The 12,964-nt window shown below is 24.8% G+C and overlaps 1 protein-coding gene across 1 annotated transcript; it reads left to right on the top strand.

Annotated features, from left to right (window-relative positions):
* Nucleotides 1-9,569: 9,569 nt before the first annotated feature.
* On the top strand, nt 9,570-11,285 carry LOC8279016 (plasma membrane-associated cation-binding protein 1). The gene is made up of 5 exons (XM_015727558.3): nt 9,570-9,737; nt 9,921-10,089; nt 10,219-10,308; nt 10,473-10,557; nt 10,678-11,285. The coding sequence occupies exons 2-5, from the start codon at nt 9,979-9,981 to the stop codon at nt 11,019-11,021; spliced, it is 630 nt and encodes a 209-aa protein (XP_015583044.2). The 5' UTR covers nt 9,570-9,737; nt 9,921-9,978; the 3' UTR covers nt 11,022-11,285.
* Nucleotides 11,286-12,964: the final 1,679 nt, after the last annotated feature.

Genomic DNA, 12,964 nt, shown 5'->3' with positions numbered 1-12,964 from the left:
GTCTCCGATCAAACAACTAAATCCATGTCATATTCGTTATATTTTATTTATTACTTATTTGATAAATACTTAAACCAATAATAATCACGCTTACTAATTATTTGATAAATACTTAAACTAATAATAATCACGCTTACTAATTATTTGATAAATACTTAAATCAACAATTATGCTTACCAGAAAAAGAAATTATCCAAATAATCTTTCTAATAAAATCTAGAAATCTATATATGGTGGGGTTGTTTACTCAAAACAATTCATTAAATGCTTCATTTAAAATTCATATTTTTTATAAGAGTCCTTTTAAAATTAAATTAAAAACTTTTAATTAAATTTATATATGTGTGAATACAAGAAAATATTATTAGTAAATAATTTTTAGTTTCTAAAGTTTTATCAAATTTTTTATATCTTTTAAGATGAAAAATATAGTAAAGAAAAATGAAAACGATAATACAGAAGAATTTAAAAAGAAAAAAAATTAATTTTCAAAAGAAAATCTATTGAAATCTTGAAGAAAAGTGAAAAAGAAATCTTGAGAATATTTTTAATAACAATGCATAAAAAGTCACAAAAAGTATATAAAAGTCTGTCTATATAAATCAATGACTTTCTGAATACTAGCTTACTTATAAAAACTGTAACTTGTAATTGAATACCCCTAATTTTTATAAATCTTTTAAAGTCTTTTAAAAGTCTATATTGAATACCCCGTATGACTTATATAAAATTTTTTAAAATTATTATTGAACACACCCGAACTTTTAAATTTCATCAAAATCTTTAAAGTTTTAATTGAATATACCCTTCTAAATAAAAAAAATAATAATAATAAAAAAATCACAATATTAATAAAATTAAATACAATTTTTAACCTTATGGTTTAATATTTTGATATAAAAGGATTCGTGTTTTTTTTATAGTTAACCATTAATAATTTACATCCAAATTTAATAATATCATTATTTTAATAGTTGTAGTTCATTCTTTCAGTGTCAATTACTTGTGATTCTATCGTCATTTTGTTCCTTATCAACTTAGTTTTCATTTAACACCACCTATAATAATTTTTATTCAAATCTAAATAAATCAAAAGGAGAAGTCTCACAATCCTTTTCTTTTAAATTTTAGGCAACTTTGATAAGTTTTGCATGATATCATAATATTTTGCAATCTGTAGAACATACCAATTTTAAAACCATTATACTTATTTGAAGTTTAACATACAAAATTATTAACGATGTTTAATTACAAATTATTAATAGTGTAATTTTTAAAATATTAAACTGTCATTAAAAAAAATTATAAGACCTCTTACATAAAAAAAAAAAAAAATTGCAATCCAAATTTTATACTGTTCCCATATTATTATTATTGGTCGCATAAAATCTTTTTTATTATAATATTTGTTACTGTGAAAACAGAGAATACTAGATTATTAATTATAGATTAATGCTAATAAACTTTGGATTAGTGATATATGAGTTGTTTCAGAGGCTATAAAAGTGTAATTTATTACAAGATTTTTAAAAAATTGTAGATTGATGATAGAAAGAAGGCTAGATATATATTTATGTTCTCAACTTTGGTTATTGAATCTATTTAACTAAATATTTGAATTTATTTTTTTATAATATTTTTAATATTATTTTATCCGTGTTTTCATTTAATACGCTCACATATATTGCACGAACGAATTTACATACTATTAAAAAGTAAAGATATTTGAATAAGAAAAATATTTAAAATTTAAGTATTTGTTGAATATAAAATTAAACCCGAAAATAATTAAAACATCTTATTTTTAACAACTACGTTCATTATTGGGTTAACTAACTCCACATCTTTTGGAGACTTGACTAGTGATTCATATTATGACCCACTCCCAAGTGTGTGTAATTAAAAAGAAAGAAAGAAAGACACATAATTAGTGTTAATGAATAAGCCTATCTAAAGGAAATATTTAAGCTTGGGATAAGATTAAAAATTTGACAAATTCATTGTAGAAAGATCATATATATATATATATATATATATATATATATATATATATATATATATATATATATATATAAAGGCCCAATTAATATGACTTTCATTTTCTAAATGACAAGCAATCCCACTAAACAAGTCCCTGTCAGAGGAGTTCCACACTCAAACGCCAAGTCATGTCATCCCTTCCTTCCCAAATGATGCCCAAAGCCAATTGAAAATCACTACTATTTTTCCATAATATCTCATTTCTATTGAGGTCTAATGGTTTTATTAGATGTATAAAAAAAAATTACATCTTAAATTATATAATTTAGCTAAAATCAATAAAAATCGAGACTGAATTCAATTAAGTAACAAGGTTAAACCAAATTAAATGGAAGAAAAAAGAAAAGGAAAAAGGTTTCTTAATTAACTCAGTGTTAATTAATTAAAGGATTGAAGACTTAGGAATCAAATATGAAAAATCTTATTTACTTAGAGCTCTGTTCTTTATTAATTGAGCACTTAAGGACAACCTTTTTCAGTCTCCGGTGAAGATCCTATGGCATCATTCCACAAAAGAGATAATCTTCTTTCGGATAAACAGTCAATTTGCCTTTTGAATTTATGTTTAAGGATTAAATTGACTCAATTTAAATTTTTTTAATAAATAGCCTCTGAACTTATGTCTAAAGGTCAAATAAATCTAATTTAAATTGTTTTCTCCAAATAGCCACCTGAATTTGTGTTCAAAGGTCAAATACACCCAATTTAATCTTTTATTTGATCCTTACACATAAATTCAGGAGACTATTTGTTAAAAGGTTTAAATAGAGTCTATTTGACTCTTGGACATAAGTTTAGAGAGCAAATCGACCATTTGTCCATCCATTCTTCCATTATTTGCTATTTAGTTATAATTTTAAATTATATCTTATTATAAATTTGAAAGCTTTTATTTTTAGGAAATAAAAATCTCAAGTTTAATATTTTTTTATCACAGAGTCTAGAATGAAATAATAGCCCATATACTGTATAGTCTATGATCCATTAAATTCTCATAAATAAAAAATAATTATTTCATTATTAATTTAATATTTTATAAAAATGTCCCAATTAAGAAAGTTTTAATTGTATGCATTCTCTTTAAATATTAAATAAATAAATATTCTTTTTCTAAGAAGAAAAAATAAAGGAAAACATCCACTTGCCAACTAGCATGACTCCAAACACAAAAATTCTTGTAAAGTGAAAAAAAGAAAAAAGAAAGATTTAGTAAATTGAAACTAATTACAGAGGCAGATTTAGTAATTATGCAAATTTTGACCAATGGAATTATCCCCCACCCCTGTCTCTTTGTGGGGCTTTTTCAATATTTCTTTTTAAATTAAAAGAATTTAAATTTAAAATTTTATTTAAATTAAAATATATATCGATCGCTAGAATAAATGTATGGCAATATTTATTTTCTTTACTATAAAATCCAAGCCAGGCCATTTACTAGCATGCGATGCTTAATATTGTTATAAATTGAAGTTAGAGCACTAAAATTGGATTATAGTTAAATAAAATCCGGCAAAGGACATTAGGGTCACATAATCCATTTCATTTTTAATCCATATTGAAAAAATAATAATCATATTAGGCAAATAATTCAATAAGAACATCCCAACAATACTTTCTAGATATTTTTCTATTAAATTATAAATAATTAATTTTAATTTAATTTGTTTTAAATGTATGTATTCTAATAATATATTTTTTTATTTTTCTCTCTAGTTAATTTCTTATTAATAAAATATATAAAAAAAGAAAAGAAAAATGAGTAATAAAAGAGAATGTGATTCTTCAAAAAACTTAAAATAGTAAGAGATAAATAATAAAATATACTTAAGAGTCGCTTTCTCCCTTCTTAAATTTAAAGAGAGAAAATATGGCTCTTAAGTTATTTTAGAGAATAATGATAAAATAAGAAATCTCTTGAAAGTCTAATTTTGTATAGGAAAATTCTTGTCTAGACTCGGTTTATATTTCCATATATATACCAAATCATATACATCAAACTGATAGATATTAATTGACACATATTCATTAGTTTTAAATAATGAAGTATGTGTCCATCATCTAATACAAGTGTAAAACATTCATATATATGTGTTACTCTCCTATTAGTGATTTAAGAGCTTGTTGGGAGACCATTTGGTGCTTTTTATTTTAAAAAATATTATTTCTATAATAAAGAGCATCTTAAGAAATATTTAAATAAAGAGTAAAACATTATATTTAAGTGCAATGGACTCTTTATATTTAGTTTTTTATTTTATTTTTATTTCTACAAATATTAATGGTTTTATTCCTCTTTCATTTTATTTATAATTTTTACTAATAGAAAAATAAAAATTATAAATATTAATTAATTAAATGAATAGAAATTTATAGTGTATTTATTAAATATAAAGTATAAAATAAAGTTTGACTCTCTCTATATATAAAAAGTCAAATCAATTCTCTACTTTATATTTAAAGAATAAAGAGTGCATTGGAATGATATTTTATAGCATGACTCTTTAAAATAAAAAATTTGACATATATAAAGAGTGCATTAGAGATACTTTTACAGCATAATTGAAATTGATTCTCAAATTAATTTTATTTTTTAATATATTGATTATATAATGTAATTTTTTTTAATTTATTAAAAAATAATAAATAATGAACTATATAAAATATTTTTTATATTTTTTTATTATAAAAGTGACGAATTCCATTATTAATGAATGTTGATTATTATTTGAGATTTTTTCACTTTTTACAAGTAAAAGTATTAATTAGATCGCTATCTAAATGGCATATATTAATTTATTTGATGGATTACAATTCTTCGAGAGAACTTCATCAATTATAATATTAGATATGCGTAATGAAGGAAAAGTTTTTTTAAAAAATAAATTAATTAATTTCACCTCATATTATGGAATTCAAACTTGGGAGCGTTTGATAAAAAATTTAAACCATTGAATTGTTAACTTATTATCTACCAATGTAATTACATCCATATATTTTCTGAGAAATAAAAAATTTGATATTTAATATATGTTTATTAAATAAAAAATGTTCTAATTAAATAATAATTATACCCTTAAAAAAGTATTTCAGTTATAATATTAATATTACATTAACTAATAAATTAATTATCTTATTTATTAATGATTATAATTCTAGATAGCAATACTTTAATATATTTAATATTATATTACTAATTAAATAGTTTTTTAATTACACAATAAATTTTAATTCTAAAAATAGTAATATCAATTACATTGGTAATATTAATTTAATTGCAATATAAATTTTAAAGTATTTTTGGTATTAATAAAACCTAAAATATAAAAACTTATTAAAAAAGATATCTAAAAATATTTTAAAATATGATAAATAAATATAAAATTTTATTTAAATTTTATTTATAAATTTATTAATAACAACAAAACGAGTAATTATTATTAAATCTAAAATTTATATATCAAGTTGTCTCCTTTCATAATCTACATCAGCTTGATAAAGCCTAGAAATAAAAATATTTTGTATATGAACCCAATTAGAAAAAAGGATCAAAGGACATTTAAGTGAGGTTGTATTCTCAAATTTAACTTGACAGTTAGTAAGAATATTAAATTAAAATATTTCTTCATATTTATAATATTTGTTATATATATATATATATATAATAAATATTAGTTGTCATATTCATGATACTAATAATAGTTGTTTAAATTTAAGAGTAGATAGCTGAGATAGTAATAATCTCTTTTAATTTAATTAATATTTCAAGCTTAAATTTTGGATATGCAGTTGCATTAAACTTTCAGAAAATATTTTGTCGGGAGTAAAAGTCTTATCACATATGCTCTAGATTAACTTTAGATATATATACACTAAAAACAATAATAGTTACTTAAACGATATAATTTTAACTGAAAAAATCTAAACAATATCCCAAATTATCTAATTAGGACCACCAATCGCCAGTCTTACAAATTGATTAATTGGGAGATTAAGAAAACAAAAACAAAGATTGTTTGGAAAAATCAATATATCTGACCTTGAGTGATCTGATAACATTTGAAGACAAAATGGATACATAATTGAATGGAAATGGTAAATAATTCTGGTAAAAAATTGCAGTCCATAATTTTTTTTTAAAAACTGGCATCATCTAATATCCCAATCTTAGGACTTCATTGTCATAGAAACTAATATACTATAGAAATAAAAATTAATTTTGGACCTGAAAAATAGAAAAACAAAAAATGTATAAAAGCAAAAGAAGAAAGCCACCAAAATTAGAGCTGTTGACAGGTATATGCAAGGTACAATGTTGTCTTTGGTGCCATTTTTTATATAAATATTTTCTTTTTCTGCAAACAGACATTCAATCTCCTGCTGCTGCTACAGCAGAAGATTTTGTCTAATTAATCAATCAATTAATTAAATAAATAAATAAAGTGACAAATCTCTAATTGATCAATTAATTAAAGTGATATTTATACAGGTACTATTCCTAATTAATAATTAAATGCTAAATCATCCAATAGTTAATTATATATTTTTAAGGTATATATTACCAAATAAGTAAAAATAATTAATGAAACATCAACCCCACCATTAACTATTACATGTCTCTTGTCTCCCATTTCTTGTTTTTTTTAGCTCAAACCAATTCCTTTTGTAATTAAGCAACCCATGTGCATTCAAGCTTGCTCCTATTATTATTATTATTATTATTATTTTATTTTATTTTATTTTATTTTATTTTTCCAATATGTATTTTCCCTTTCATAATATTTCTTTTTACATGGAATGAAATATTTCAATATCCTAGCAAATTTTCTTTTTTTTTTAGACACTCTAATCTCAATCATTAAATTTAAACTTAATAGTTGAGAATTTATTCAATAAATAATATTATTTACTATATGATATTTAAATTATTTTTTTAATAAAATTTCAATCATTTAATTAATCTAATGGCTAGGATTATAAAATTTAATAGATCATGTTCATAGAGGATCCTAAATCGTTTCATGCTCACTGATAAATTTAGAAATGCTGACACAATTATATCTAAATATAAAAATTAAGTCATTATAGATTTTTTTATAAAATATCTTTTAACCATTCTAAAATATTTTGTTATTTTATTATTTTTATAGAATATCATTTTAGCCCAATAAAATTTCCGTAATGGTTCATAATTTTTTAAAATATCTTTTTTGAACCTTCAATTTTTTTTTAAGTATAAAGTTCAGTTAAATATGGCTTTTTTAAAAAAATTGAGATATTCTATGTTATATAGCTAATTTTATGGTTTAATTTATCATTAATTTTTTGAAAACATTATATAATTCAGAACATATGATCTATAATATATGTTCTTATCTAAATAATAGACACATTATTTTATAGATTTAGTATGGCTCCTAAAAATAATTAACTTTATATCTGTAAAATAATTTATTATTTTTATTTATAAATAAGATACTAATAATAATAAGAAGAAGAAGAATGACAATAACAATACCAATAACATGCAGTTGTTGGATTAATTTGATTTATCTAATAAGGTTTTTGCAGTTTCATATTTATATATGTATTTGACAACATACTTTATTTATTTTCTTTGGTCTAAAAAAAACATAAAGTTGAATATGATAATAAATTTTCGTGCACAAATTAAAATGCCACGTAAGTATTGTGGGTGTTTATTTATTTATTTAATCATGAAAAGAAAGCAATGGAGGTTTGAATTTGATATTTCCATTCCAACTCTTGTATTAGGCCGGAAACAAAGTCATTTTTCTTTTTAATCTCTTAAATTGCCATCAAGTGGACCAAATATATCCTCAGAAATCACTCATTAATTTAATGTCTTTTTCTTGAATGATTATTGTGTAAGACTATTTAGCCTATGCATTGATCATCTTTTCAAGGGGGAATTCACTTATACATGTTATTCTAATTAACAAATTCTTATTTCTCTAGGGGTTAATCACAAGGTTTGGTAAGTATTATTATTACTATTTACTTAATAAATTCTTAATTGCAATTGAAATTCAAACTCGAGACATAGCACAAAATCAAGCACTCAATTGGTATTATTAAAAGTGTAATTAAAATTGGTGTTGATTGTAAGAAATTATATTTAAGGTATTTTTAATTTAATATATCAAATTTTTTAAATTCTTATAAACTGTTTTTCTACGCATGCTTGTTTGTGACATAAATTAGTTTGTTTTTTCAGAAATAGATTTTAAAATTTTAAAAATATAATATAATAAAATTAAGCTTAAAAATATATATTTAATTATTTCAAAATTGATGGAACAATATAAAATTTTATTAATATTTAAATATATAATAATTCTTAACTATAATGATCCTTTCAATATTAAATTCATAATTTAATAGCAAAACACGGATCCCCGAGTGGAGAACCAATTGGATATGTTCATATATAGTATATATGACGAATGAACAAAAATGGTATCTAAGGTAATTCAAAAGAGAAAAAGGCATCTGAGGCATTAGTCATTGACGGCGTGATTGAAGAACCAGCGAAGCCACGTGACCAGTTTTTAGAGAGAGAAACAGCCAAAAAAATATCATGTTGTTACAGATCAACATCACCCATAGTTTCCTTTTCTTTCTCCTCATTTTTCTGGACCCCACCTTTCTATATTTGCCACCTTTCATTTATCCTATTGCCAGCTGTCATCTCCCCACGCACATTTCCTCTTTTCCTATTTTACCCTCCCCACATTCCTCCTCCTATTTACCACTCTTTATTTCGGAGTTTGCACATAATATATTATGTTACATGCTCTCGGTGGACAAATAAGATGTGAAAATTGATTTTGTTTAATTAAAATTTAGATATATAATTATATTAAAATATATAATATAATATTTTATTTGTTAAAATTAATATTTAATACATTTTAAATTTAATTTAATTAACTTTCTATATAGACATATTAAGAAATATATCGTGCTCTGTATATAGTAGGGTGAGAAACAATCCACTAAACTGAATTGATTGTTAGTCTTTCTATTTACGAAATTGATGATTGATGAAATTCATAAATTTAATTTTTGTTTTATCTTTATAAATATTATTATTATATAAATATATAATTTTATTCTATTTTTACATAATATCTCTTGAAATTATATATGAAAATTTAAATTCTTATAAAATATATATACATTTGTTCCAAAATATATTTCTATATAATTACCGATCAACTAAAAAAGCCGATTAACTCAGATTTTTGTTATTTTGGTTAATTAAAAGACCAGTCACCAACCAAACAATTTTTTCAATTCATAGAACTATGATTTTAATTTTCCTAATTCAGTTTTTGGTTTATAAAATGAAAAATCAGAACCAGTCTAATAATAGGTGGTTTTATTTACCCTTTTTTTCTTTTCTTTTTCTTGTGTGGCTTTGGACAAATAAAGGGTATTGATGGTCATTTTGCATGAATAATTATACTGGCATTGTTTTGGTAATTAGGTGAGAAGACAAGGGGTTGTTTAGAGGAAGGCATGTCTATATGATGCCACTGTCTTAAGCTTTTATATGCATTTGATTAGGAGCTTGGGACAGTTGGCATTAACAGTTGCATTGAGGTAGACTTTGATTTGAGACTTGCACACTAGTTGTAGCTAAAGAAGAAGAAGAAGAAGAAGAAAGCTTGAAAGTAAGGATTTTTAGTTACCTGTACTTGTTTTTGATTATTACTAAATTTTGGTGCATATATATATTTATGTGGTTGATGTTTATTTCGTTTATTGCTTTGATTAAAAATTATTATTGATACCCTTTAGTTACATACACTTGAAGGATCTTGATATAAGTTTTTGTTTTCTTTTGGGTTTGCTAGATTTTTGTTTTCTTTCTTCCTTTTGGGATTCATTTTCTTGAGTTGAAGAGAAAAAATTATGGGGTATTGGAAATCAAAGGTTCTTCCAACAATCAACAAGGTTTTCAAGAAAGACACTGCCAAGAAAGCTGCTGCTGCTGAAGCTTGCAAGTCCTTTGATGACTCTAAGGTCCTAATCATACTTCTTTTTTTTATATAATTCATTAAGTTCTGTTTTCTTATATGAATAGGGACATGCATGTGTATATATATAGAAGACCTTCCAAGTCCTTATATGTATATATTTTCTTGGTTTTAGGAAGAAATCAAGAAGGAGTTTGAGGAGAAGAAGACTGATCTCCAACCTAAAGTTGTAGAAATCTATGAAGCTTCATCAGTTGAACTCAAGGTCAGTCAGTATATTTTACCTGTCAAGCATATATACATACCAACTTGTCTGAACCAGTAGAGAGAGAGAGAGAGAGAGAGAAGCTTACTGAAAAAAGAAAAGGAAAATTATATATGTAGCTAACTAACATAATAATTTTTCTTGTTATTTTGAACTTGAACCAGACCTTAGTTAAGGAGCCCAAAGATGCAGGATTGAAGAAGCACTCTGCTTTGGTTCAGAAGTTCCTTGAAGAGCTTGCTAAGATCGGTATGTTTATTAGTATTCTTATGTATTTTTCTTGGTTTTCTTTAAAACATACGAGCTGTCAGTCACTTAATTACTTACGAAGTGTTTGTTTAACTATATGATTTTGTAAAACATGAACAGAGTTTCCAGGATCAAAACCAGTATCAGAAGCATCTTCAAAGTTTGGACCGGCTTACGTATCAGGTCCAGTTTATTTTATATTTGAGAAGGTGTCAACCTTTATTGTCGTAGAAGAGAAGGCGAAGGAGGTGCCAGCGGCAGAGGAAACAAGCAGCAAAGAGAAGGAGATAGTAGTGGAGGAAGAGAAGAAAGAGGGTATTGCAGCCGAGGCTGAGAAGACTACAGAACTACCAGCTGCTGTGGAAGCAGCAGTAGCAGCTGAGCCACCTGCCAAGGTGGAGGAAGCTGCAGAACCGCCGGCTGCTGCAACCAAGGTCGAGGAAGGAGAACCACCAAAGCCTTGAGAAGAGGAGGAGGTCGGCTGTATCACAAAAGTTCATCATCATCATCTCAAGTAATGCGATCATCTTTTGTGAAAATTAATGTGTATACGTAAAAGTAACAAGAAAGATTTGTTATTCTTTATTTGTCTATCCTTTCTTGTGATCTTCTCTTTGGATTTGTTTCTTTCTATATGTATTTCTTCTTTCTCTTCTTTTATATTTTGTGAAGTATTTATTGTAATATTTATAGTCTAGTGGAGTGGTGGGAATACTCGGTTCTTTCTCTCTTCTTTCCATCTTCTTCCTCACAAAACTGAAAGAAAAAAGAAAATTATAATCTCATATTTCATATGGTATGGAGATACTGTAAAACAGTGAAATTTAATTCTCAAAACTGGAAAAAAGAAAAGAAGAATTTTACTATTTAACATAAACTTACTATGTATTATTGGATACAGCGAGATATTATGCTATTACTGGAAGTCATAGGTTTGTCGTTAGGGTAACTGGCATACAGAGAAATGCGGTGGTATTTTGTCCAGTATGAGAGGGGAAAAGTGGGCTACCTACGAACGTCTGCTCCTCCGCCGGGGGGAGATCAGAAGGTTTGGTTCAGGGCAAAAGCAAAGCGGCATATGCAATGACAGCTTGTTTTGATCAAGAAAAGAATTGAACATTTTTCTTTTTGTTTGTTGTTGTTTGGTCTGGGTAGAGATATGTGTTGTGTTGGAGATCTTACTTGTGGGGATAACGACATGTTTGTTTGAATTGACGAAGATGATGATGATGATGATGATGATGATGATGACGACGACGATGACGTGGCACCTCACCTGTAAAAATATAAAGAATAAGGAGATAGTACAAAAAGGAGACAGCAATAATCAATTATCATCTTTATCTTAAAATTATAGACATGGAGATTTAGTTTTAAATAGTGGGAATTTCACAGGTGAAGGTGAAATATTCTTTTTTTATAATTTGTTTTTGTATACATTATTGTGTGCTGTTGATTGTATATTGTTGACTCTGAATCATTATTGTTTTTTTTAATAGTCACGATGCTTGCCCCATAAAGGTACGCCATGCAATTAAACCTTTTTATTTATTCTAAATTTATGCCTTTCATTATAACCTAAATGGAATTTATTCTTATTTCCATTCCTATATATTATCATCTAGTTATTGTTTTATATACATTTAGATTATATTTAATCTAGATGGACCCATTAGTAACTTTTAAATTATTCAACTTCTTAATTTATGGGCTTAAATTAATTATTTTAGATAAAATTATAATTAAATATCATATATGGTGGTGGCGGTGGTGATAAAATTTGGATTAAAATATCCCTAAATATTAAACTCGAGGGAAAAAGTCAGTAACCAAATTGGACTTTATTTCTAATACTTAATTATAATTTTAGAAAATAATGATATTTAATTTATAATTATTATATACAATGAAAATACATAAATATGTTCATATAAATGATAAATTATTATTTCACTTATTTGACTATTTATAATTGATTTGACTTAATTTATATCGCGATCAACTTTTCATTCTTTTAAAAAATATATATATATAGCCGATTCTTATTGATGAGATAATCATATTCCGATTTTTCTAATTTTTTACGAACTAAACACCAACAATAATAATCACTCATTCTCATTACCATTCTCCCACTGTATTTTTTTCTTCACGAACCAAACCACTCCTAAATCTAAGATGGACAGCTAAAGGAATATACTATTCCTCAAAATGTGGATAATTAATCTTCAATTTATTATGTAACACTTATTCTGAAAAAAATAATTATTCAATATTTAAATTTTGAACAAATTTTGAAATCAATACTTCACATAGAATAGCAATTCATGAACAAAATATAGAAAGTTGATTAGCTAACCATCCATTCATATTCAGAGTCTAACATCTCGAATTCGAAATTTTCCGG

Source organism: Ricinus communis, chromosome 4 (assembly GCF_019578655.1).
Source record: "Ricinus communis isolate WT05 ecotype wild-type chromosome 4, ASM1957865v1, whole genome shotgun sequence".
Classification (NCBI taxonomy): Eukaryota; Viridiplantae; Streptophyta; class Magnoliopsida; order Malpighiales; family Euphorbiaceae; genus Ricinus; species Ricinus communis.
This window is presented reverse-complemented; position numbering and strand designations above follow the sequence as displayed.